A 24,957-nucleotide genomic window follows, 5' to 3' on the forward strand; every position below is an offset into this window, starting at 1 on the left:
GGACTGCCTCTAAATGCATGTGGTCCGGGGATTGTTATCTTGAATCCAGGGCCCTACAGAGACAAGATTCTGTCTCCCTGGAGATGACCTGTGTCAGCCCCCAGGGAGCACCCCCACTGCACACACCCAGACCTAGATGTAGGGGCAGCCCTGTGGGCCTGGGCAATCAGACAGACCCAGATTCCTGTGCAGGCACACCTGTACATGTCCAGACATGAACACAGGATACGGCAAGTAACAGTTACACCCTCCCAGCACCACTGGAGTCTCCTCAGGATAATTATTTATTATTCATAGTCATCAGCATCTTCATTAATTATTCATATGATCCTTAATTATTATCCTTAACAATAAGAGCAGTAAATAGCAGAAAAGTCCTTGAGGTGCCTAAGGCCCAGGGCCGGGTGCCTCCGGGCAGTTAGACCAGCTAATGCCCTCAGGGCAGTGGGGGGACCACAGGCCCCACCTACTGCCGGCCCTGCCCCTGCCCCTCACTGGGGCCCAGGGGACTGCAGGAGAAGATGGTCCCAAGGGCTGGGGGAGGAGCTGTGCCTTCGAGTTCCTCTCCCCTTCCACGGTCAGGGCCTCCTGAGCAGGGCCTCCAAGGGGAGCAGCCCAGCAGTGCCTTGATCCCTGGGTGAGCCATGTGTCCACACTGGGCAGCCCCACTAACTGCCCGGGTCCGAGCCGTGTCTGTGCAGGGGCTGGGAGGTGAGGGCCCCCAGCTGGCCCGGCAGGGAGAGGCGTCGCGTGGGGCCATCTTGGGGGAGCTCTGGGGCCCCCGGGGGCAGCTCCTCACACGCCATGAACTGGGAAACCTGCAATACACACAGCATGGGCAGGCGAAGAGGCCATGGAGAAGGAGGAATGGGAGGGAAAGGGGCAAGAGAAGCTGGGGACAGAGGATGGACAGGAGGATAAGAGGGCCGAGAGGAGAGTCAGGTGGGCAGAGAAGCTGCAGGGGACAAGGAGAAGAGCCAAGGTAGTGAGAGCAGGACAGGGGCCACCAAGGGAAGGCACCAAGGTGGGAAGTAGAGAAAGGCACTCTCCAAGAGCAGGAGCCAAACAAGAGAGCCGGGAGCAGGGAAAACCATAGGCCCTTGTCTCTTCCTGAGGATAGGTGGCCGCTGAGCCCAGCCCAACCTGGAATAAGCAGTCTCTGTGTTGGGACAGAAGCTGGGACAGAAAAAGAGACAAGATTCTTTCCTGCAATCCAGAAAGAACTTGGAGACCTAGAAACAGAGGCAGGCTGGCGGCCAGGCATCTGAAGGCCAGGGAGAGGGCTGGGGCAGGCGGGGGGGTTTGTGGGTGCTGAGCGTCTGCTGGTGAGAGCTCTGCGGGGGCGGCTGCGAAGCGAGACTGGCACATTTGCTGACGTGGGCCCTGGTGTCTGCAAACAGGAGCAGGCAGCATATGGGAGGGGGGAGCGGATGCCAAGGGAAGGGGGGAGGGAGCAGATCCCAGGCCACCTCTGGCAGCCAGAGGAGTCCCCATGGACACAGAGGGTGGCACAGACACCGCCATCCTGCAGAGGCCAGGAACATGCAGGTCCACCCAGGAGAGGACAAGGGGCAACCTAGGCCCATCTCTAACAGAGGGGCAAAGCAGGCCCAGGAAGTCCTCCCCTGGAGGCTTGTCCTCTGCACCCTGGGAAATGCCAGGCACCCTCAAGATGACCCTGTGACAGCCAGTGCCAAAGGCAAAGATGGGCAGGACAGTGAGACCAGGGAGTGTCGCTCACAGAAGCAACCCGGGACCCTGTCCCTAGACATTCTGGCATGCAGCCTCCACCTCCAGGCCTCAGGTTCAGTCAGTTCTCCTTGGAGAGCACCCATGGCCGTGACACAGGCGCTACAGTTGGAGCTGGCTCTTCAGGCGATGCTCAGGGGTCTAGCGGTGGAGGCTGTGGACACTAGGGGAATGAAGCTGCGGGCCACTGAGCCTACAGGTTCCCTGCACCCAGCTGTCTAGGGGCTTTGGACGGGGGACTCTCCTGCCCTACTCTGAGCCTGCAGCTCCTGAGGCAGCCTTCCTCCAGGAGAACAGGGATGGGAGGAGGGCAGGCCAAGGTTCAGGGAAGCTGGGCCACAGAGCCCAGTAGAAAGGCAGCAAAGCAGGTTTGGGCTGGAATCGGGGAACAAGTGGGTAGGGGTACATCGAGGAAGCAGGGCTGGATCTTACCTGAGAAAGCGAGTCCAAGGTGAGGGTGGGGAGGGGGCTGACGGGCAACAGTGGGGATGTGGAAGTGGGGCCAGGCCCCGGGGTGGTCACAGCACTGTAGGCGGGCGGGACCAGCGTCATCTGCCTCTGTAGCAGCTGCAGGACAGTGGCCATGTCTGCACTTAGCCGGGTCTCCAGCCTGGGGCAGGAAGCAGGGGATGCTCAGGGAAGTGGGGACACCAGTGACAGCCTCTGCCAGGAGTGGGGAAGGGGAGAGGGGAGGGGCAGCTGGTCAACCCAGGCCCTCTGCGCTAGAGGTGTGGCAGCCCCCAGCTCGGCTGGGAATGGAAGAAGGGGATCCAGCTGCTGCGCACACACACAGGCCCTCTCCCTCTACCAGACAACACCGCCAGGACCTGGACCAGACTCCAGGGCATGCCCCCACACCCCACCTGCACTCCCTCACCTGTTGAGCTGGCGCTGGAGGGCGTCCAGCCTGCTCTCCACGTCACCCCGGGGCCGCCGACCCGGGCTGGAGAGGGGGATGTTGAGGAGGCTGGGGGTGGGGGCGGGGCATCGAGGGAGCTCCTGGTACTGGCGGCCCCGACTGTCCCCCCAGAAGCTGAAAATGTTGGACACTCCCGAGAAAGCGCCTGCAGCCGGAAAGCAGAGCCGGGTGAGCGGGGTAGATGCCCCGCCGCTGCCCCACCCGGTCCTCCCTCGCCCACCACCCAGGTCCTCCCTTGCCCGCGCCTGGAGTACCTGACAGGGGGTTGCAAGTGTCGCTGCTCTTCTCGCAGTCGTCCATCAGGGGCTCCCCACCCGGCGGCTCTCCGGGGGGCCTGGGGCTGGAGAAGGGCACCAGGCGGAGGGGGCTGGAGCTGCGGCCTGGGCCCTCATCCTCACTGCTCTCAGGGCTGGAGGGGCCACTGGACGGGCTCTCCCCCCACGGCCCCCCCGGCCGGCCCCGGCTACTCGGCCCTGCCCCCGCCCGGCCCGGCCCCAAGGCCGACACCTCCCCTGGCTGCTCCGTGTCTGTGGGAAACAGAGAATGGGCCTCAGAGAGGGGAGGGGACCAGAGAGGAGGGGGCAAGGGTGGAGGAGGGAACAGGAGCCTGGGAGAGGACTGGGCAGGACGCCCTGGTTCCTCCCCACTTGCTGCTTCTGCTATCTTGCACCCACTGTCAAGCCGACCAAAACTCCCAGGACCCCCTGACTGCCCAAGCACTGGCAATGGTGCTTTGGGGATTGGGGGATCTCTGGGACTGCGGGGCCTCAGCCCCATTGTTGACTCCCTGGCCCTCCTTTGTCCTATGTTCTTTCCTCCTCATCAATTCAGGGCAGCGCTCAGAGACCACAGCCCTGTGAGGTCCAAAAACCCTAGGCTTGCCCTGGAGGGTGGAAGAGGGCTTCCTGGAGGAGGTGACAGCTGCAGGGGCCCTGAAAGATGGGCAGCACCTGGACAGCTGGGGTGTGGAGTGGGCACACTGCAGGAAGGGATGGGAAGGTCTGAGGCCTGGGTAAAGCAGACACAGCCCGCCCCGCCTTCCAGCTCCCAGCCTCACCTTGGCCCCACCCTCCCCTTTCCTCCCCTCCCCCGCCTCACCCTTGTCCGTGCGCCTGCGGAAGGACAGCTTGCGCTTGCGTTGCCGACTGAAGCCACCCTCTAACTCCGCGCTGCCGGGGGAGCCCGGGATCATGTTGGTCTGGAACCAAAATCAGTATCAGGGCTCTTTTGGTGCTCTCCTGCCCCACCAGGGTCAGGCCCCAAGCTCCCTCCTTAACACAGAAAAAGTAGGGCTGGGCGCCCCAGCTCTGGGGAAACCCTTCCCTGCCCCCAGTGTGACCTCTGCCCCAGGCAAGGACTGAGTTTGGGGCTTTTATAGCCTGCTCCATGATACCATTTGACAAATAGGGGAACTGAGACAGAGAAGCATCACATTCAATGTCACACAGCAAAGGGGCAGCCACACAGCTGGAAGCAGGAGGATGGGGTCCAGCTCAGGGCAGCCAACTCACATCTCGCAGGTTGAAGGTGATCTCCAGGCTGGACCAGAAGTGGTCGGAGAACTCAGGGTACATGTCCAGCACCTCCAGCAGGTCATCCCGATGGATCTTGTGTAGGTCACAGTAGGTGAGGGCCCGCACGTCCCCGTTCGACTTGCCAGGCCTCGCATACAGGTTCAGAGGCTCCCCAAAGATGTCATTCTTCCCTGGAGGCCATAGAGAGGACAGGGAGCTCAGCCCCGGGGGGCAGCATCCAGGCAGCAGGCATCTTCTCCCGGCATCCCCACCCTGAGCAAAGCATGTCCCCTCAGCTGGGTCACCTGCCAGCTGGCCCCCAACCCACACAACCAGGGAAGCAATTTGCCAGCCCACCCTCCCTCAGCTCCCAGCAGGCAGGACAGTGCCAGAGGGGCCGGCAGAAGGGGCCAGGAGCCCAGGGTCTCCCAGCAAAGGAGACCCAGCCAGCAGGACTACCACAAACCCCATGTCCCAAACACCCTCTTAGCCAATCACTGCACCCTTGTAAGCAATGTTCTTCAAACCAAAGATCAGAACACAGTGGTAAATCAAAACCAGCATTTTTTTTTTTTTTTTTTTTTTACTGAAAGAACATACAGTAGTATAGCTTAGCACAGCACAGAACAGAAATGCTAGAATGTATCACATGTAATAAGGCCCAGTGTTATGTCGTGAAACTTTGATTTTAGTTGTGTGGGAGTGTGTATTTGTGTTTGTACAGAGCTGAGAAACAAAATCTAAAATGTCCTACCATAAACCATGGTCGAAAGAGTTTGCTCTATCTGCCCTGAGGCACGCAGGGCCCAGGGAAAGACAGGCAGAGGGGAGGAAGTCCTCAGTGTCCAGACACACCAACAACCCACCCACTGTGCACAGGCAGGGTAGAAAGGAAGCGGGGAGAGGGGGCAGGACTCCCTTTGCTTTGGATATGTCATGGGGCCGGGCATGAGGCTGCAGGGAACCACATGGCCCTTAGTGAAACCAAATGCCCAGCTTCCAGGCTAGCATTTCTTCCTCTACTGCCCAGGCTGGAGGATCTAGATTTGATCCTACTTTAGGGAAGCAAAAAGTGTCTGTTTGTGGTGGATCCTGAAGGGAAGAATGTGGGAACCCCAGAGTTCAGCAGCCCCACCCCACGTGGGGCTGCTCTTCACGGTCCCGCTTGGAGGGCCTGAGTTCAGATGAATTAAAGGAGCCCAGTGACCCTGCAGGCAGCCCCAGGTCCACAGCCCCGGTGACTGCATATTCAGCGGGCTCACACCTCTCGAGGCTGCAGATGGCATTTCCAGTCCAGTGCCCGCCCCCCACCCCATACCCAGGATGGCCACGACGACGTCGCCCCGCAGGATCTCGATGGAGCCCCGGGAGATGAAGTACAGGGCGGTGAGCAGGTCCCCAGCATGCACCAGCGTGTCCCCTGGCGGTGCATGTGTGGTCTTGAACTTCATGGCCAGGGCCCGAAGGCAGCCCTTGGTGGCCCCTCGGAAGGGTTTGCAGTGCTGCAGCAGTGAGCGGTTCAGGTGCAGGCAGATGTCAGCCTGCAGGCACTCAGGGAAGCCCTTCAGCACCTGGGGGCAGGGTGGGGGCAGCTCAGCACACCCTCCCTTGGGACCCCCCAACCCACACTCCACTCCACCATCCCACCCCTCTATGTCAGGGAAATCTCATTCTCCAGGCCTGGGAGATCTCAGAAGCATCAGGCGGCCCAGTGTCTTGGGAAGGACCTGAGACCCCACTCCAGCTTCACCACCCCTGGCTGAGCACCCTTGGGCTCCAGACCTCAATGTTCTTATTTATAAGGCATAGAGACCATTCCCGCTCTGGGCTGTCGTAAGGATTTAACCCCATCGCCTGTGTGATATATAGCTCCTACCCCAAAAGGGGAGCTCTCCAGAGAAGGGGTTCCAAGGGCTTCCGTTTCCTCACAGACAAAAAGGGGCAGCATGCCTCCAGGGTCCTTCTTACTACTGACTGTGACTGCCTGAGACTTGCTTGCTGTGCCAAGAGGCTCCCCTCTGCCACCCTACCCTTCCCAGCCTGCCACCCACTGGCCACGCTCTGGTGGCCTCACCGCGTTCATGTCGATGCCGTTGGTGTAGGACCAGGCGTGCTGGAAGTACTCCTCGAGGCGCTGGCGCAGGGGGTTGGGGATCTGGTGGAAACGGATGAACTCCCGCACCCGCAGCATCTGTGTGTGGTAGCGGGCTGTGCCCGAGTACAGCCGCTGGATGATGGCCGACACGTTGCCGAAGATGCTAGCGTACATGAGGGCTGGGGGCGTGGGCACGTGGGGCTGTCAGCCTCTGCGGGAACCCCACCCACCCACAGGGACCCTGCTCAGGCCCTGCACCAGGTCAGTGTCTCAGTCTCAGCATCGACATGCCCACGAGATGCCCTTGTACATCTGCGTTCCAGCACACCCCACCCTTCAGTAGTCCCCGCCCTGGTGACCCAGCCCCCAAACCATGTCATGATGGTGGCCCCTGGAGTCTCTAAGTCCCAGGGTCCTCACTCTGGCCCGGCAAGCAGCCTCAGTTTCCTCCATCTTGGGTTCCTCCACCGTGGGCTCTCCCCGCCACCCGCCCCTGGGCACACTCACAGCCAATGAGCATGACGCAGATGGAGAAGATCTTCTCTGAGTTGGTGTTGGGAGAGACGTTGCCAAAGCCCACGCTGGTGAGGCTGCTGAAGGTGAAGTAGAGCGCGGTCACATACTTGTCCTTGATGGAGGGGCCGCCCAGGCCGCTGCTGTTGTAGGGCTTGCCTATCTGGTCGCCCAGGTTGTGCAGCCAGCCAATGCGGGAGTCCATGTGCGGCTGCTCCATGTTGCCGATGGCGTACCAGATGCAGGCCAGCCAGTGCGCAATGAGCGCGAAGGTGCACATGAGCAAGAACAGCACGGCCGCGCCGTACTCTGAGTAGCGGTCCAGCTTCCGCGCCACGCGCACCAGCCGCAGCAGCCGCGCAGTCTTCAGCAGTCCGATCAGCTGAGGGACAGGGAAGGGGCACATTCCGTTGACAGGGCAAGGGAGGAGGGGAGGTGCTGTGGCCCTCAGAGCAGGCATCAGAGGTCAGATCCCCAAAGACATGCTAGGCCCTCCACCTAAGAGTTGAAGCCCACGCTGGACCCAGCACATGTGTCTCATTAATCTTACTGCTAGCTTTGAGACCGAGGCAGCCCCCATAGTGCAGATGAGGAAACAGGGGCACTGAAAGGTGCAGTGATCACTCTAGGGTGCCTGCCCACTCCCACCAGCTTCTAGGGCACTTTGGTGTAGCTACAAAATAATGGCCCCTTAGGGTGGATGAATTAGAAAAAAGGTGTCTTGTGTGGCCCTCTGCAACCTTCAAGGAGCTTGTATGGAGAGGAGGAGCATAGATTTGCTGGGGTACCCACCATGCCTCTGCAGCTGCCTTGCCACCATGTCTCTCTACCACTGTCTTTCTCTCTTTCTCTCTCTCTCTTTTTCTCTGTCCTCCTCGCCACCCCCTCCACCCCACTACCTCCCACCACCTTCCTGGCCTCTCCTCTCCCCACACCACCTGCCTCCTTGCTAACCCCACCTCCTCAGAGCCAGAGCCGAAGATGAGCAGGTCGAAGGGGATGGCGGCCACCATGTCAATGAGGAACCAGCCCTTGAAGTAGTGGACGGCGATGCGGCCGGGGTGGCTGACCACCTCCTCGTTGGCATTGACGTAGGTGGTGCGGAAGTTGATGAGAATGTCCACAATGAACATGATGTCCACAATGAGGTCCACCACGGCCAGCGGCTGGCAGGCATAGCCACATTCGGTAGCAGGTGGGCCTTCTTCTGTCTCCTTCAGCAGGAAGGCAGCCGAGTAGGGCGTGAAGACGGCCGTGTAGATGACCAGCAGCAGGATGAGCCAGTCCCACACCGCCTTGAAGGGGCTGTAGTGCAGGATGGTCCAGCGGTGGATGCGCGGTGCCTGCAGCTTGTACTCAGGCAGCACATCGGCGCCCAGGGATAGGACCTGCACGCGGGGAAGGCGGAAGCATGGGTGAGGCAGGCCATGGGACCTCGGGGGCAGGAGCAATGACATCTCTGCCGGGGCCAAGCAGAGTGAGCAGAAGGCCAAAAAAGTTTCCATCAGAATGCCCACCCCTCAGCCAAGCGACCACAGCAAATAGCCACCCCCAGGTTTGGGCATCATGATTCCCAAAATGACACACAGCACAGGACTAGCTCCAAACAGTTCCAACAGTTCCCGGCAGACGTTGATTCAGGACACTCAGCAGGAACACCCAGTGCTGCTCCCCACCAGCAATGCAGATGCAGACCTGCCACTGTGACTGTCCTGAGACACTGGCCCCACACCCCCAACCACACACGCCATAGTCTCAGACCAGAAAGGGTTCCAAGGACAACAGCTCCCAGCCTGGGCAGTGGCCCCAGGAGCCACAGTCCCAATCCATTGACTGGTAGTCACTGCAGTTCCTACCAGCCTGTCTTCATGCCACAGGCCTGAGGACACCAGGCAACCAGTCTTGGGTCCCTTGCCCTTCCAGGATGAGGAAAGACCAAGACACTCCCCCCCTTCACTCGTATACCTCGCTCCCTCAGACCCCTCTCCACACAGGTCAGGGACAGCCCACAGTCCTCATCCTCCCACCCCCTTACAAAGGGACAAAGAAGACCTAGCCCAGCTGGGAGGAGATGGCACCCAACTTATACAGAGAGACGTGCATACAGGGACTGCTCAGCAGTGACACACACAGCTCCTGTACCAGCTCACACTCACACTCTGCCTCGTCCACACTCACACTCATCAGACAGAGGCAGGCTGGCCGTCCAGACCCGGTGACAGCACGCACATCCCTCTTGCTCCCAAGGCAAACTAAGAAGAGCTCCGGCCAGCTTCTCCACAATCCCAGACGCTTCTGGGTCTCCCTAGAATCCTCTCTCAGACATGCAGCTCAACCCAAAAGCCCCCTCCCCAAGCTCTCCCTGCCATCCCTGGGCAGCCAGCTGAACCCAAGGCCTTGCCCAGCCCCCATGAATTCCAGAGGTGCTGGCCCTGCTCCCAGAAGCACCAACTCCCAGGCCCCCACAGTCTCAGGCTTTTGGGTTGGGGAAGCCATAGTGGATGAGTCCCAAAGACTCCTTCATACTCAAGCTGGGCTTCCCCAAGACACCTTCACACGTGGTGCTGCTTGGAGAACATCTCCTTAGAGGAAATAACTAGAAGTTAAGACGGGTCGTAGTTAAAGATCTGACCACCCTGGGGTGGACACAGGGCCTCCAGAAGTACCAGATGGGCTAGGCAGGGAGGGAACACATGGACAGGCTCCCAGGCTCCATTTCTGCTCCACCTGCTGAGTACCCAGCTCCTTAAGGCAGAGAGCAGTTGCCCATGGGTGGGCGGCCCTTCAGTGATCAAGTGGGGACTGGAAAAAAAAAAACAACTGGCCAGGCCCCTGCTGACAAGGGGGCAGAAGAAGGTAGCTGCCCCTGGATAGGACTCTTCTCTGTGCCTGAGAGGTCAAGCCTCTGGTCGGAGGTATCAGGACCACCCCAAACAGCAGTGACCCTACCCTACCCCTGAGTCTGCACACAGCATGAGCAACATTGCCCCAGGGCACAAACTCACACGTGCACGGGGCACACCTCGTCCTGACAGGGGCCAGTCCCCGCTCTTCAGCCACCAGCTCACCTATGGCCTTGGGCCAGGTCTGTCCCCCCAGCCTGTTGTCCTATAGAATACTGAAGCTGGCTTGCTTAAGCCAAACCCTGGCTCCTCAGCTGTGGGTGGGAAGACCTACCTGTACCTGTGCCCCAGCTGGAAAGAGCATACGAGCCAAGGCAGAATGCTCAGGCGTGGGGCGGTGGGGGCAGGGATGGGATTCCCAGACTCAGCACTGAGCCACCTCCCATTCCTCCTCCACTGTTGGCCCAAGCCCACCCCAAGTTCTGACAAGAGAGCTGCTGGATGGCTCCCAGGAGGTAACAGAGTAGTGCATGGCCCAGCCACCACACCTCGGCCGCCCATGAAGAGATGAGCCAGGTGCCTCAGCCCAGCGCACCCTCACCACCCACACAGTGGCTTCCGCATATTCCAGCCTCCTCGACCCCGCAAAACAGCACAAGCCTCCCTTGCCCACTGGGTCCAACCCCAGCACATAGAGCAAGGGAGCCCCAGTGCCTCCATGCCAGGCCCAGCTGCTGCCTGCCGGCTTCTCACAGTCCTGCCCGTGGGCTCCTTCTCCCCACTCTGCCTCTCCACCATCTCTCTGGGCATCTGTCTCATTCCTGTCATCTCCCCACTTTGCATTTTGAGCTCTAGGACTGTGGGCCATGGCAGCCACAGGGGAGGGGAAGTCCCGGCAAGGGAAACTATGTAAGCCCAGTCTGGGAGGGAATGAAAGCAGGAGCCAAGCGCGGGTGAGCAGGGCCAGGCCCCATGGCTCCCAAAGCCTCCTGCTTCCCAGCAGCCCTCTCCCCAGCCTGGAGCCAGAGCCCTCGGGCCAGCCACCTGCCTCAGTGCCCCAGCCCCAGAAAGAAGAGGAAGGACCGGGTGTCACCTACCTCCTGGGCTACGAGGCTGGAGATGCGCACTGCCCGCCTCACCCGGCCTTTCTGGGCCCTGGGCCGCAGAGCCCCTGTCCTGCTCGCCTTCCCAGCTGAGGCCGCCATGGACGACTTGGCGCCCTGCAGCCTGCCTGCCCTGGAGCCTGAGGGCCCGGCCAGTGCCTCACCTGCACCCCAGCAGCAGTCCCAGCCCAGGCTGCACCCCCGAGGCTGGCCGACTGGCAGCCAGGGCAGCCTCTGGCATGAAGCCAGGGTGGTTGGGGCTGGGCCCCGGGGCTGGGGTCACCCTGGCAGTAAGCATGGACAGCAGCCTGCCTGGCTCGAACTGCCCATGGCCCCGTGGTGTGGGCCCTGCTGCCAGGGTGCCGCGCTCTGCCTGCCCGCCAGCCCAGCAGCGGCCGCACTCGGAACCTCGGCTCCTCCAGCCGGCCCCTCCTCCTCCCCACCCCCACCCCGCCACACTGGGCTCCCCCGCCCCGCCAGTGCCCGGCCAGCGGCCCCCTCCCCCGCAGCCCGCCCGGGCTCCTGCAGCGGCGCTCCCGCAGCCTGAGCCCCTCCCCCTCCGCCAGCAGCCGGGCCTGTCACCGCAGATTAATGGTCTCCCTGACACCCCCGCCCAGCCGGTCCAGTGCTGAGCCAGCCAGAGTCAGACAGAGACACCCAGAGATGGAGAGACTGCTGGTGACTGGCAGGAACACACAGGCCTGCCGACACATACAGGCGCACATGCACAGACCCACCGCAACTCACGGGCACATGCAGCAGGCACAGGAGCAGGGCAGATGCCAGGGGCTCAGGTGGGAACCAAGAGAGAGGCAAGGGAGGAGGGAGAGAGGGATAGGTGGCCAGATAAGGGCCTGGGGCAAGGGGGAATGTTCTGGAGTCAAGGCCAATGGGCTGGAGACCTGGCGGGGACCCAGAGAGCCAGGCGATGGGAGCAGGGCCAGGAGGCTGCCAAGGTAGCAGGGCAGCTCCCTCACATGGGCCAACCCAGGCAGCTGCTGTGGAAGCGGCAGAAGGGGACAGCTTGGGACAGGAGTCCCCCACATTATCCCAGGCTTCTTACTCACTGCAGGTATCCACACTCCTAAGCCACCCACTCCTAGCCCCCAAAAGCTAAAGTGTGGGGTGGATGAGGCCATGGAGGGGTCGCAGGTCCTCTTGCTGCCAGGAGGACCCCAAACCCAGAAGGGGACAGAAGACCAGGCTGGCTAATGCCCCCAAGGCTGAGGGGTCTTCTCTGGTCAGAGAAGGATTCAGGGACCTGACCCTTCCATATCTTTGTACCAACCACCATCCAATCCCCTCCCCATGAGAAGAAAACTTGCTTCTCCCATGCTTTGGGGACATAGTTGGGCCCTTCAAGGCCATCCTGGCCATCCCCACAGGACTAGGGCCCACCCTCTGCCTGGTGCATCACCTTGGCCTAGAAGAATCAAGACCCTCCTGTCCTTGACCTCTGTGACCCCTTCTCATTTGAAGCCTCCCAGTTGGCGTGGCCCCTAGTACTCCCTTCACACACCCTGCAGCCAGACGTTTCATGTCCCTCTGGCCACCTTCCCCCTTTGCTACTGGCCCTCTCACGCCCCCAGCCTCAACTGCCCTGTCCTCACCCTGTGCCCTGAACGCATGCACCCCATCCACCAATCCTCCCTATCAGCTGTCCCCAGCCCTTCCCCAGGCCCCCCCAGTTCCCTCTCCAGAACTCCTCAGACTGTCCCCTCTCCCACACCCCCAGCTCTGGAATAGATCGCCAACCCCAGCCTCAGGTCTGCCTCCCTCCAAGAGGCCTTCACTGGCTAGCTCCCTCCACCTGGCTCTGGACCACAGCCCACTCCCACCCCCTCTCCAAGCTCCTCCAAGGTGAGAGGAGAGCCCAGCCACTGGGCACTTACCTGGGTGACCTTCTCGGTGACATTGTGGGTTCGCTCCTTTATCTTGGGTGCTATGATCTCACGGTCACTGGTGGGAGAAGCCAAGAAGGGGTCACCCTTGAGGTCCACAAAGTTGAGGGTGATTTGGGGAATCTTGCTGATGGTGCGGTAGCGCACGAGGTCGGAGTCTGAGGTGGAGTTGAGTAAGCCACTGCGCAGGGGGTGCATGGCCCCTAGGTGGAGAGGCAACATGGTCAGGCCAGCAGGCTGGAGGCCCCAGGCCAGGCAGGCCACCCACAGACCAAGAGTGGAGACCAGGCCCTGCACAATCAGGAGTCCCTGGAAGTCCAGGGGAGTCACAAGAAACAACGGAGGTCAGACCCCCCGCACCACTCTAAAGCAGCAGCCAGGAGACAGCCTGTGACCAGGAAGAGGAAGAGGAAACGGTCTGCCCCAGGACACTGGCAGGCAGGGGGCCAGGTGGTGTTCGGAGGCCGGGCGCGTCTCCTGCCCAGGGCATCCCTGCTCCAGGCCGTCCCGGGACAGCCAGCTCCAAGGGGCCCACCAGGGCTCTGGGAGTGGAAGAATGTAATGGGATGAATGGACATTTAATAGCGCAACAGGCCACTTAATGGAATTAAATAAGTGCTTAATGGGATTTCCATCTCCCAGGCACCCAGGACGTAGTGGAAAGGTCGGAAGCTGAGGGCCGAGAATGCAGCAAGCCTGGCAGCCGAGAAAGCGTGGACTGGGGCGGAACGGGTCCCGTGGCGCCCTCACCGGTGCTGGCGTGGCGCGGCGGCGGGGGCAGCGCCCCGGCGCGCATGGCCTCGATGTCGTCGGCCGACGAGGCGCGGCGCACGCTGGCGCAGCTCTCTCGGGAGCGCGTCCGGGCCAGGCTGCAGCTGGAGCCTGAGGCGTCGGGGTTGAGGCTGTGCGCGCGGGGCGATGGGAGCGGGCCGGGCGCGCTGCGGGGCGGAGAGCCGGGACCCACCAGCGCGCGCCGCTCCTCCGCGGGCCCAAGCCCTGCCACATGGTTGTCCATGGCCGTCACTTCGTCCAGGGCCAGGGACTCGCTGCTGGGTGCCGCGGGCGTCAGGTCCACGTCCACCACCACTGCCCCGGGGGCGCCCCCGCCGCCTGCGCCGCCCGACCGCACCGACGACTCCCGGGCCGTCAGCGCCAGCAGCGCGGGCAGCTTCAGGCGGAAGGTCTTGGCGCGGCCTGCGGAAGAGGAGAGGCATGTGGCCGTGGGGACCGCGAGCAGCCCTGGAGTGGGCGAGGCCTGGGAAATAGAGCCCCAGCCGCTGGGTAAGGGAAAGAGGGGAACGGGCAACCCTCCATCCCCACTCCCATGCACAATATTTTGACCTCGAGTCTCAAAAATCATTCTAGAATCCAGTCATCATAAAAAGCCGTATCTGAAGCGACACTTCAGGGCGGATTCCATAAATCATCCCTCTCTCTCACACCGGCCGCTGGGTGCCAGCGTCCCCATTTTAGACATGAGGAAGTGTGGACACAAAGGCGTCATGTCACTCTCTGGAGGTCACATAGCCAGTGGGTAGGGCCTGTGCCTAAGTGGGCGAAGCAACGCCAGGGGCACTGCCGTTCGGGGTGGCATCCGATGAATAGGCAGGGCCAGTGTTACTGACACTGTCATTTTAGAGAGTGAGAAACCAAGAGGTGAGCACTTTCGTCATGATGCTGAGAGAAAGATTAAAATTAAGCCAAAGAGGGCGTCCTGACAGAGGAGGGGGCTCAGAGCCTTTGTTGTCAAGGGGATGGTCCAGCCCAAGTGGGCATTCCCTCAAAGCCTCTCCTCAGCTAGCCCAGACCCCCAGGAAACTTGGCCAGTCCATGAACAAGGACCAGATGGCAGAAACTACACAGAGCTGAGTCCATGGGACACAGCTTCCTACTGTGCAAAGGAGCTGCTCCCAGGTGGTCATGTTCCCCGCATGTTCCCCACTCCTGGGCTGCTCAAGTCAGACTAGAGAGGACCACTCCCAGGGAATGCTGGGATTGGAAGCCCAACAGGTGAGGCTAAGGAAACGGTGCTAGCCCATGCCAAGGACCTGTGATTCTGGGCCCTGCCACTCCACCCCCGTATGTCCATCCTGGGCCAGGGTACAGGGTTCACTTCCCACCTCCAAAGGGACCCCCCCACCCAACCACTACATCCTCCCTTCCTGCACAGTGTTGACCTTGGACAGCTCACAGCCCCAGAGAAGTGAGACCACGAACCCCTGAGCCTGCCCTAAAGCAAGTACACTTACCTGAGGCCAGCCAGCTGGTGGGGGGGCCCCGGTGATTGGTGTCATGAGCCGGGGACCCCACCATGTCCTTCTCCATCACCACCTCGAAATTGAGGATGAACATGATGACAGCCCCGTCCTCGTTCTTCACGGGCACCACATCCACCAGACATAGGAAGCAGCTCCCTGTGGAGTGGGAGAACATAGTCCCCTTGGCACCCTCTCAGTGGGCAGAGCAGAAAGCCTGGAGCCCAAGCGGACCCTTCCACTTCTGCCTCCCCATATGGCCCTTCCTCTCCAGGATCTCCCATCCTGATCCCCCACCCGGCCATGTGCCTGCCACCCTTATGGCTCCCCTCAATCTGTCTGCCCCAGCTTGTTGCTACTGGACTCCCCTACCCCTCTCTCTGCCTGTGTGATTTATCTAGCTCTTTCCCAGGTGCACCTTCTCTCATGCTGGCTATGATCCTTCTTCCCCTCTTTGATCTCATTTCCTCCCTATCTCATTTCCTCATATCCTCCCAGCACCTCTGCCTTTCCCTCACGTGAGGCGCTGTAGCACAGTGCTTAAGTCCACAGACTTAAGGCCTACGATCTCTGGGTTCATAGCCCAGATCTGCTACTTAATCACTTATGCATTTTTTCCTAAATTATTTAACATCCCTGTGCCTCATTTTTTCTATCTATAAAATGGGAAGAAGAATAATTTTTTTAAAAAAATTTTTTTAACTTTTTAATTGATACAATAATTGTACATATTTATGGGGTACACAATGATGTTGCGATACATATAGTGTATATAATTCTTTTCTCATGAGTTATAAAGATTAACCAAGTCAGCACATGCTGAGTGCTTAGGCAATGCCTGGCGTATGCTGCACACTACAGACGGTTAGCTGTTACTATCTGTCTCTGTCTCTGTTCTCTCTAGATTAGCACCAGCCGTTGTGTCAGCACACAAGATAAGGACAGACGTTGAAAGCAAGAGTTTCAAAAACTTTACAGCAATTTGGCATCGCCATAATATCCACGCATGTGCTCTTGTATTTCACAGATGTACCAGCCTATAACATATTAGCATTAAAGAAAACTGATCCTTCACCAAAGAGTCTAAGAAGACTTCTATATCTTTCATCTTCGCCTCGCCTCGCATTTCTCTTGATCTTTGATTTTTTCTTTTCTAGTCTCTCTCTGTCCACAAAAGGACCTGTACCAGATGAGGTCAGTCCCCGAGGCCAAGTGCACCTGGTCTCCCTCAGCTCCCTGTTGAGCACATGGGCCCCACGCCCTCCCGTGCCAATTTCTGAAGGAGCCCCTTTTAGGCCAAGCACTCAGTTCCACCTAAGGCCAAGCTCAGAACCTCCCGCTCGCAGGAAGTCCTTAATGAAACCAGAAGGCAGTTAACATCCCGCTCCAGCTCCTCTATGGCCCCCCAGGGACCCACCAGGCAGGCTCCTCATCTCCCACTCTCCCTAGGGAGCCTCTTCCTTCCTCTCGGCTCCCCCTCTGCTCAGCTGTCTTCTCTGCCTCCCAGTGTCTCCCGTCCCCACCGAAGTACCTAACGCCTAGAGTCATAGGCCCTGGGGCCAGCACTGGCTGGTGGTGTCAGTGACAGGCCATGCTGCCAGGGAGGCTGCAGGCATGGGGGAGAGGCGAGGGTGACGAACCATGCAGTCCTGCTCCATCTTAGCAACCCAGCCTCCCTTTCTTTTTTTTTTTTTTTTTTTTTTTTTTTTTGAGACAGGGTTTCACTCTATCGCCCAGGGTGGAGTGCAACAGCATGATCTTGGCTCCCTGCAACCTCTGCCTCCCAGGTTCAAGCGATTCTCCTGCCTCAGCCTCCCAAGTAGCTGGGACTACAGCTGCAGGCTACCATGCCCGGTTGACTTTTGTATATTTTGATAGAGACGGGGTTTTCACTGTGTTGGTCTCGAACTCCTGGCCTCAAGTGATCTGCCCGCCTCAGCCTCCCAAACTGCGAGGATTACAGGTGTGAGCCACCATACCCAGCCTCTCCTCACCTTTCTACCTCCCAGAACCTCCCTGGCTCACCCCTACTCCTGATCTCAAACCCACAGCAGGGGCGATGGTGGTGGTGCTATGAGTCAAGGGAGAGGCCAGCAACAGAGGCCGGCAACCTGGAGGCGGCGCCACCCCTGAGACTTGGAGCTGGTGCTTGCAGCCTGTCAGTGAGGCCAAGGGGCTGTGTGCTGGGGAGGCAGGGAGCAGGCCAGGTGGGAAGGGCCTGATGCACAGCAGATGCTGGCCAGGCTCAGGGATTCTAACCAGCTGGGGATTCATCTAGGGAAACGAGGTCCTCTGAAACCAGCTTAAACAGGATGGCACTAGGTAAAGGGGCTCTCTGCCCCACCCCACAGCCCTTCCACTCACCACATCCCAGACCCTCACAGCTCTGCCCAAGGACCCTGAGCTCCGGGGCTCTGTCTGGGTCTCCCTGCAGCAGCCACTCTTGTCCCCTGACCTCCGGCCTCTGACACACAGCTGTGGTGCTCGAAGCTGCAGGGGGCTGGGCCCAGCTGGAGACCATTTGGCACCCAGACAGCCTGCCTGGAGTTTATGCCCTAATATGGTGATGGCCGGCAGCGGCCTGAACAGGGATGCGCCTCACCAGGACTGAAGAGAGGCCGGAGACCAGGGAGCCTTAGCCCTGGAGACCCAGCACCCACCCCAGGGACCACAGCCAGCCAGGCCCTCGAACCTAAGTCCTCAGCAGGGAGCTTGCCTCAGAGAAACCTAGAGTCTGGAGCCAAGCTGAACCTAACCTTGAGAATAGGCTGGAGGCTCTGTCCCCAGCACAGGGCCCCAGAAATTCCAGCCCTGAGAGCTCAGCACCCCGTCCCCTCTTCAGCTCAAGCTGCTCAGCAAGAGAGCCCAGAATGGCATTCTGAAGCCCAGCCAGTCCTGGACCCCACATCTCAAAACCCCTCGCCAGGGTCACAGAAACTCTAGGTATATACCACCTTGCAGCACAAGCCTGTGCCTCACACTTAAACACATATGAGAGAGAGAGAGAGAGAGAGAGAGGAGTGTCTGTTGGTCCTCTTCCTTTTTCGAGATTCAAGAAATTTTTCCTTTCAAAATAACCCTGTCAAAGGCCTGGTTATTCCAAAAATGTGAATTGGAGCCCTGCCCGAAGGCAGGGGCCAAGGCGGGGGAGATCTAGCGATCGTCAAGGGGATGTGGAAGGAAGGAAAGTGGGGCCCCAGATAGGCCTGGGCTCTTGGAGGCACTGCCTCTGACCACCCTGGCGGGTCGGCTGGGGCTTCTGTGAACTGCCACATCACCTGCTCCCAGCTCTTCAGCCAGGCCTCCCAGCCAGATGCCATCCCACCACTGGCTGGGTTATGGGGGGGTGGGAGTGCCTTCACTTGCCCCGGTGCCCACCTACTCCAGACCCCTAGGCCCTCGCTCTGCTCCCTTCTCCCTCCGACTCGCCCTGGCTCCTGCCAGTGGCTCAGCTGCCCAGGACAGAGACGAAGGACCCAGCTGCTGCAGGCTGCAGTTCCGCTGAGAGCCACTCCGTGGCAGGCACAGCCCACACTCCCGAGGCAGCCAGCACTGGAGCACTCAGGGGGCAGCCAGGACAGACAAGGAGGGTGGAGGGGGTGCAACAGGGGAGAGAGTTCCCAGTCTCAAAGGGAGGGGGCATGGGCTGTGGAGTCAGGTGGCCTCTGCACATTGCGTTAGAATGACTTTGGGCCAGTCACTTACCAGCCCAGAGCCCCCGGGCGCTCATCTGCAACACAGGGTGATCCTGCCCACCCCCCAGGGCTGTGGGGGTGAAACGGCCTAAGATATGTGAAGCTCAGAGCCTGGCTTGAGGTCTCCATAAGCTTGAGACAGAAGAGAGGCAAACAAGGGTGGAAGAAGCTTAGCAATGATAGGCCCCAGGGCCAGCCTGGCTCATGTGGCTGATGCCAAAATACTCTGCCCTGACCCCATTCCCACCCCAGCCTCAGCCCCAACCCCACTCCCACCCCAGCCTCAGCCCCAACCCCACTCCCACCCCAGCCCCAGCCCCAACACCACTCCCACCCCAGCCTCAGCCCCAACCCCACTCCCACCCCAGCCCCAGCCCCAACCCCACTCCCACCCCAGCCTCAGCCCCAACCCCACTCCCACCCCAGCCCCAGCCCCAACCCCACTCCCGCCCCAGCCTCAGCCCCAGAGCTGGCTGAAGACACCTCACTTTGGGTGAGAAGGTACCCCCTGCCTGGCCCAGACCTGTTTCCTGGACCCTCTGAAAGGGGAGGCACCCATGGACGCAACCATCCCTGCACAGGCTCCATGGTTCCTTAGAACCCCCATGCCTTTGGGCCCAATGGCCCGGGTGAGGCAGGCAGGCCAACCACCCAGCAGGCCTCCAGAGGCCATGCAGCTCAGTGCAGAGCAGGAGAGCCAGGCCTGGACACATCCCGGAGCAGCAGGTAGAGCGCCATCCTGCTGCCACAGAAGGTGACCATCATTTCTCAGAACACAACGCCGACTTGCTTTCATTTGGTGCCAATCCACACCCAGCAGTCTACCTGGGGTGGGGGGCACTGTCCCTGCCCAGCATCCCAACCCATCTGAGGTCAGGGGCTCCACCCAATTCCCTACCTCTGGGTACCGCTGGCCTAGACCAGGGCCCAGGCAGGAGCCACACTTGGCTGTGGCAGGGACAGGCCTTATCTCCCATGTCAGCACCAGGTGGGGAAAAAGAGGCTGCAGATGGCCCAGAGTGGCCCTGGGCACCTTCTGGGGTCAGAGTCTCCATGCGCTCCTCTGTAAATGAGGTGTCATCACAGCTTCTTCCCAGGCAGCTCCTCCCAGCCCTCTGCAAATCACTGAGCACATCCATGCACGCGAAGTGTTGAGCCACCATGACCAACAAGACACGCCTGGCACCTGCCCCCAGTGAACCGTCCATCCAACAGGACCCCAGTCCGATGCATGGGGCAAGAGGGAAGAAGAGGGAAAAAGCCAGACAGGTGGAGGAGCCCTGGGGAGCCGAGCCACTCTGCCCCAGCCATGGTGGCTCCTGGGCTCCCTCTATTTTGCTCTGGCTGTGGGCAGGTCACCCACCTCCCTGAGCTTCAGGCTCCCTGCGGGTACTGCGGGGACAAGTGATTCCTGCACTGGGTGCCAGATGAGATGACAGATGGCTTTGTGGAAGCATCCAGAGCTCTAACAAGGCGGGGTGCTGGGTCCCTGCAGGGAAGGTGACCTCAGGGAGGCAGCCATCCTCAACCTGGTCACCTCCCTGCCTCGCTCGGAGCAGGAGGAGCTGTGCCCAGGACAGGCCCAAAGTCACGCTGAGGGCAGGAGGCTGGGGCTCCAGTCGGCCTGTCCGCCCCCAGGCAGAGAAGCTGTCTCCGGAGCAGCCGCCCAGGGCTGTGCAGTGTCAGGTTATATTTAGCCTGGTGGCGGCGACAGGAAGATGCAGCAGGAGCCGCTCCTGGCAGGGGGCCACCGTGTCACTAACACAGTTCTCATGGGCAGCCAGGGGCCTAGGAAAGGCCAGGGACATTGCAGGCCCAGGGGACAGAGTTAGGGAGCCTGAAAGGCCAACCAGTGAATGAGAGAGAGAGGGAGAGAGAGAGAGAGAGGGGGAGAGAGAGAGTGTGTGTGCGTGTGCATGCGTGCGTGTGTGTGGTAAATGAGAGAGACCAGTCCTAAGCTCCTGCCTCCAGGATCTGGGAAATGCAGGGCAAGGTTGAGGGGCCCTAAGCTCAGACCCTGACCCCACAGAAGCAGCATCTCCAGACAGACTCCTCCACCACCCCTTCCAGCCTGAGACTCAGCCAGCAATCTATGGGATCATTTATAGGGTCTCGGGGGCCTCTGTAGTCTTCTAGACCCATCCAAATCCACTGCATGTGGCATGCCTGAGCCATCTCTGCCCAGACCATGGCAATGGCCTCAGAAGATCTCTGTCCTCTAGCTTCTCTAAAGCTCTGGGGCCCGGCTCTGCCTCTCGGGTGGTGCACGAACTGGAAGTCCCACCCCCTGCCCTCCTGCTGAGAAGCCTGGGAAGGTGAAACAAGGGCACGCTGATGCCAGGAAGCAGCTCTCCACAGATCCCTGCACAGGCGCGTGAGTCCTGGGCAGCTGTGCCCCAGCTTCACCCCTTCCCTCCTGCTCCCCATGGCCCCCACTCCTCTTCCCTCCAGCTCCTCCCCAGCCTTCTAGGACCCCCTCTAGAAAAGTTTCCTTGACTGCTCCGTCTGACCCACATGGATGCTGCTCTTGGAAAACTCTTCCAAACAATGCCCCTCGTCCAGAAGGCCACTGTACACTGGCTGGGCTTCCCCGTCCACCTGGGTCAGAGCCCTGAGGCCAGGGCAGGACTGGCAGTTGCAGAAGAACTGAGGGTGGACTCAGGGGTGGTGATCTGCAGTCATGACAGGTGGGGACAGACCCTCTCAGCTCCTTTCCAGATCCAGGGGCACAGCCTACCCTGTCACAACAGAATTTGCCCATTTCAAGCCCGTGGTGCCCTCCAGCCTGAGTCTGGACAGCAGACGGAGCAACCATGGGAATTAAGGTACCTTTTTGATGAAGCAAAATTCAACGTGGTCATCGGTTTTCATGGAACACAGAGGTCGACCACCCAGGAACCCAAGGAAAGGCGGCAAAAGCAGGAACTGCACCAGGTGTGAGACTTCTGAGCCTCAGTCCCCTTCAGCCCCCCTTCACTGTGACCCCACACACAGCTTGCCACAGGGCAGTGAAGGTGCACACAGCTGCCAGTGTCCACCAGGGGACACTCTGGGGTCTCCTCTAGTGAGTGGTCTGTAGGCTTCTAGGTCTGTGCTCTGTCTCAGCTCCTAGCATACCCCAGAGAGCCTGGTAAGGCCTTGATAAAGCCCTGTCCCAATTCCAGCTCTGCCATGAGCCACAGCTTAAACCCAAGAGTTATAATTCCTCATTGACTTGCTGCCCCCGCCCCGCCCACACACAGACAGGACCCTGTGAAGCACCAACAAACAGATACAAGTGCCAATGAAAAACCCCCAAAAAGTCAGGTGGAACATTCGAGCATCAAAACACATGACGATGATCCAAACAAACAGCGAAAACTGGCATCATTTGCAGATGATGGGGTCACCTGCCTAGAGACCCCCAAGAAATCAACAGATAAACAATTAGAACTAATTAGATCAGAGAGTTCAGTAAGGTTGTGAGAAACAAGATCAGCCTGCAAAAATATAAAGCATTTTTCTACACAGCAATTAGGAAATATAGTCAAAAACAATACGTCTTTTACAATAGCAACAAAAACTCTTAAGTTCCTAGGAATTGACCAAGGCACAAGAACCCTGTTGGAATCAGGGTAAAGGGGAACAAAATTTTAAACTAGCAAAAAATACAGAACTGATCTGGTAAATGGAGAGACAATCCAGGCTCTTGAGTGGGACAAATACAAAGATGTCAGTTCTCCCCAAATTAATCTATAGAACCAAACTAATTCCAATCAAGAATCTAGTGGGCGTTTTCTTTCCAATAATTCAGTTAACTTTCTCTAAAGTTTATGAAGAAAAAGGGAGGCCGGGCACGGTGGCTCATGCCTGTAATCAAGCACTTTGGGAGGCCAAGGAGGGCGGATCACCTGAGGTTCAAGACCATCCTGGCCAACATGGAGAAACCCTGTCTCTACTAAAAACACAAAAATTAGCCAGGTATGGTGGTGCACACCTGTAATCCCAGCTACTCGGGAGTCTGAGACAGGAGAATTGCTTGAACCCAAGAGGTAGAGGTTGCAGTGAGCCGAGATCATGCCACTGCACTCCAGCCTACGCAACAGAGTAAGATTCCGTCTCAAAAAATAAATAAATAAAGTTTATGCAGAACAAGGGAGATCCACAAATAGCTATGTCAACCTTTAAAAAACAGAATGAAGAGAGAGGATTTGCCTCAGCAGACGCTAAGACATATGGAAGGCTATAGGTTTTTGTTAAGCTAGTATCAATGCAAGAGCCAGTAAATAAATATTTAGAACAGAACAGAGAGCACAGGGACAGACTCATGGCTATGTGGGAGATTAACCTGATAAAGGCTGCCCCACAATTCAGCGGAAAAGAACAGACTGTTTACTAGATGAGTTGGGAAAGTTGGCACATTACATGGAAAAAATAAAACTCGATCCCTACTTGACACCATATACGAGGTAGTCTCAGGATAGATTATAGACCTAACTGAGAACAGCAAAACAATTAAGAGAACAGAAGAAAATGGAGACCCTCTGCAGCCTGAGAAACTTCAAAAGTACAAACAAAGCTAAAAATCAATGACTTTGTTTGCATCAAAGTAAAGTACCTTTGTTGGATAAATTGAAGAGAGACTGAATGGGAGAAGATATTTGCAATATCTCTTTCCAGTTCAATAAGGAATTAAAACCTGGAATACACTGAACGTTTCACAGTATGCATTTGTATCTCTAGAGTACACAAGCAACCCCTACAAATCAACAAGGACAAAAGACGGCAACATCAAAATTAAAATGAGCAAAGGGCATAAGCAGGCAATTCACAGGAAAGTAAGCCCAAGAGGCTACCAGGCCTAAGAGATGCTCAGACTCAATAGAAATCAAAGGAATGCAAATTAAAGCAACAAGAAATCACTTTCACCTATTAGATTGGCAAAATTTAGAAAGGTAGATAATGTCACGAGTGGCAGAGATATGCGGGTATGGGAATCTCGAGCTCTGAGAAGGAGGGTGATGACAGGCATGGCAGTACTTAGTTAAGTGTCCACATGTCCCGCGATCCAGCAATTCCTCTCCCGGGCGTGTATCCCACAGACATCCTCACCCAAGTCCAGAAGAGACCATGTCCAAGGATATTCACTATAGCTTCATTTATGGTGGCTGGGAGTTGGAGACATTGTGGGGTCTCTCCCCGGGAGAGTGGGCAGGTGAAGCGCGGCAGCCACATGCCACAGAATACGCAGCTACAGACAAGATGTCGAACAGCAACCCAGCTGGACTTAAAGCATATTCCCAAGTAAGAAAAGCGAACACCAAAATACAACATATAGCACAATATCATTTACATAAATTAAATCTATATGCATATATCCAGACAAAATACACATTTGCAAGGACATATGCAAGCAACACTTTCACAGTAAGTACATTTGAACGGTTGCCTATGGGGAGGGTAATGAGACTGGAGAGTGAGATAAAAGGGAAAAGGAAAGAATACAATGAAAGAGAAAGGAAAAAGCAGTTACACAAATTCTGTGGTTTCAATTATTTGAGGGAGAGGCAGGACCCGGGGCCAGCAGCAGCCTGCTGGGAGGGAGGGGTGAGGCAGGCAGGGTGCAGGGTGGGGCGGGGTGCACCGTAGGAACAGGGGTGCTGAGGCCCTGGATCAGGCTCATTTCCCACAATTGCAACAGCACGGGCTAGCAGCTGCAGCCACTTAGGTGACACCCTGCTTCATGGGGAGGAGAGTGAGCTCTGGCACTGCACGCTGCTTTGTGGGTGTCTGTCATCTCATTCCAGGAACACCCTCACACCCCAAAGTGCTTCAGGGACAGGTGCTATGATTCCACTTAGCAAACGAGGAATGGAGGCTTGCAGACCCCACCTAAAATCCAAGTTTCCTGAGGCCCTGAGCCCATCATGCCCCAAAGAGGGCTCTCTGGAGGCAAGAGAGCTGGTACAGTGGCATTCCACGCTGGGCAGGGAGGAGACAGCGAGGCTCGGGTTCCCACTCAGGCACCCGCCAGCTGGGTAAACTTGGGCAAGTGCCTCAGCCTTTCTAAGCAAGAACTTCCCTCCCGTAAAGTGATGGAGAGGAATCCTGCCTTTCACAGGGCCATGAGGACCACCTGAGGTAAAGCACGGCTCCCCAGTTTGCAAACTATAAAGTGCAGTCACAACAATAAAAAGTGCCTTGTGCTGCCGGTCAGGTGGCATCACCCCCACCTCAGCCGTGCTCTCTGTGGCAGCTCTAAGACTCTGTTCCCCTACCCCATCCTCCTCAGTCCACCTCTGAGGGTGAAGAAGCTGGGAGCCCCCAGACGCTCCTGTGCCCCACAATGTCCTCCACACGAAGCAAGGCTAGAGGACTCCCAGACACAGCA

General features: G+C 58.4%; 1 protein-coding gene across 7 annotated transcripts in view; it reads right to left on the minus strand.

Annotated features, from left to right (window-relative positions):
• Nucleotides 1-268: 268 nt before the first annotated feature.
• Nucleotides 269-24,957, minus strand: part of KCNH2 (potassium voltage-gated channel subfamily H member 2) — a 33,469-nt gene continuing 8,780 nt past the window's right edge. For 3 of the 7 annotated variants that reach the window (XM_045388118.3, XM_005551163.4, XM_045388116.3), the window contains exons 3-15: nt 14,887-15,051; nt 13,388-13,831; nt 12,629-12,840; nt 7,750-8,178; nt 6,785-7,172; nt 6,257-6,456; nt 5,501-5,753; nt 4,180-4,373; nt 3,767-3,866; nt 2,923-3,195; nt 2,627-2,813; nt 2,182-2,359; nt 269-818 (exon numbers count right to left, since the gene is read on the minus strand). In XM_045388118.3, the coding sequence (XP_045244053.1) occupies nt 669-818; nt 2,182-2,359; nt 2,627-2,813; nt 2,923-3,195; nt 3,767-3,866; nt 4,180-4,373; nt 5,501-5,753; nt 6,257-6,456; nt 6,785-7,172; nt 7,750-8,178; nt 12,629-12,840; nt 13,388-13,831; nt 14,887-15,051 (3,173 nt within the window). In that variant the 3' untranslated portion in view covers nt 269-668. Of the gene's footprint in view, nt 819-2,181; nt 2,360-2,626; nt 2,814-2,922; nt 3,196-3,766; nt 3,867-4,179; nt 4,374-4,731; nt 5,754-6,256; nt 6,457-6,784; nt 7,173-7,749; nt 8,179-10,730; nt 11,140-12,628; nt 12,841-13,387; nt 13,832-14,886; nt 15,052-24,957 lie in introns of those variants that run through there. The other 4 variants (XM_074036353.1, XM_074036352.1, XM_045388117.3 and 1 more) reach the window with 3 other exon arrangements.

This window comes from Macaca fascicularis, chromosome 3 (assembly GCF_037993035.2).
Source record: "Macaca fascicularis isolate 582-1 chromosome 3, T2T-MFA8v1.1".
Taxonomy (NCBI): Eukaryota; Metazoa; Chordata; class Mammalia; order Primates; family Cercopithecidae; genus Macaca; species Macaca fascicularis.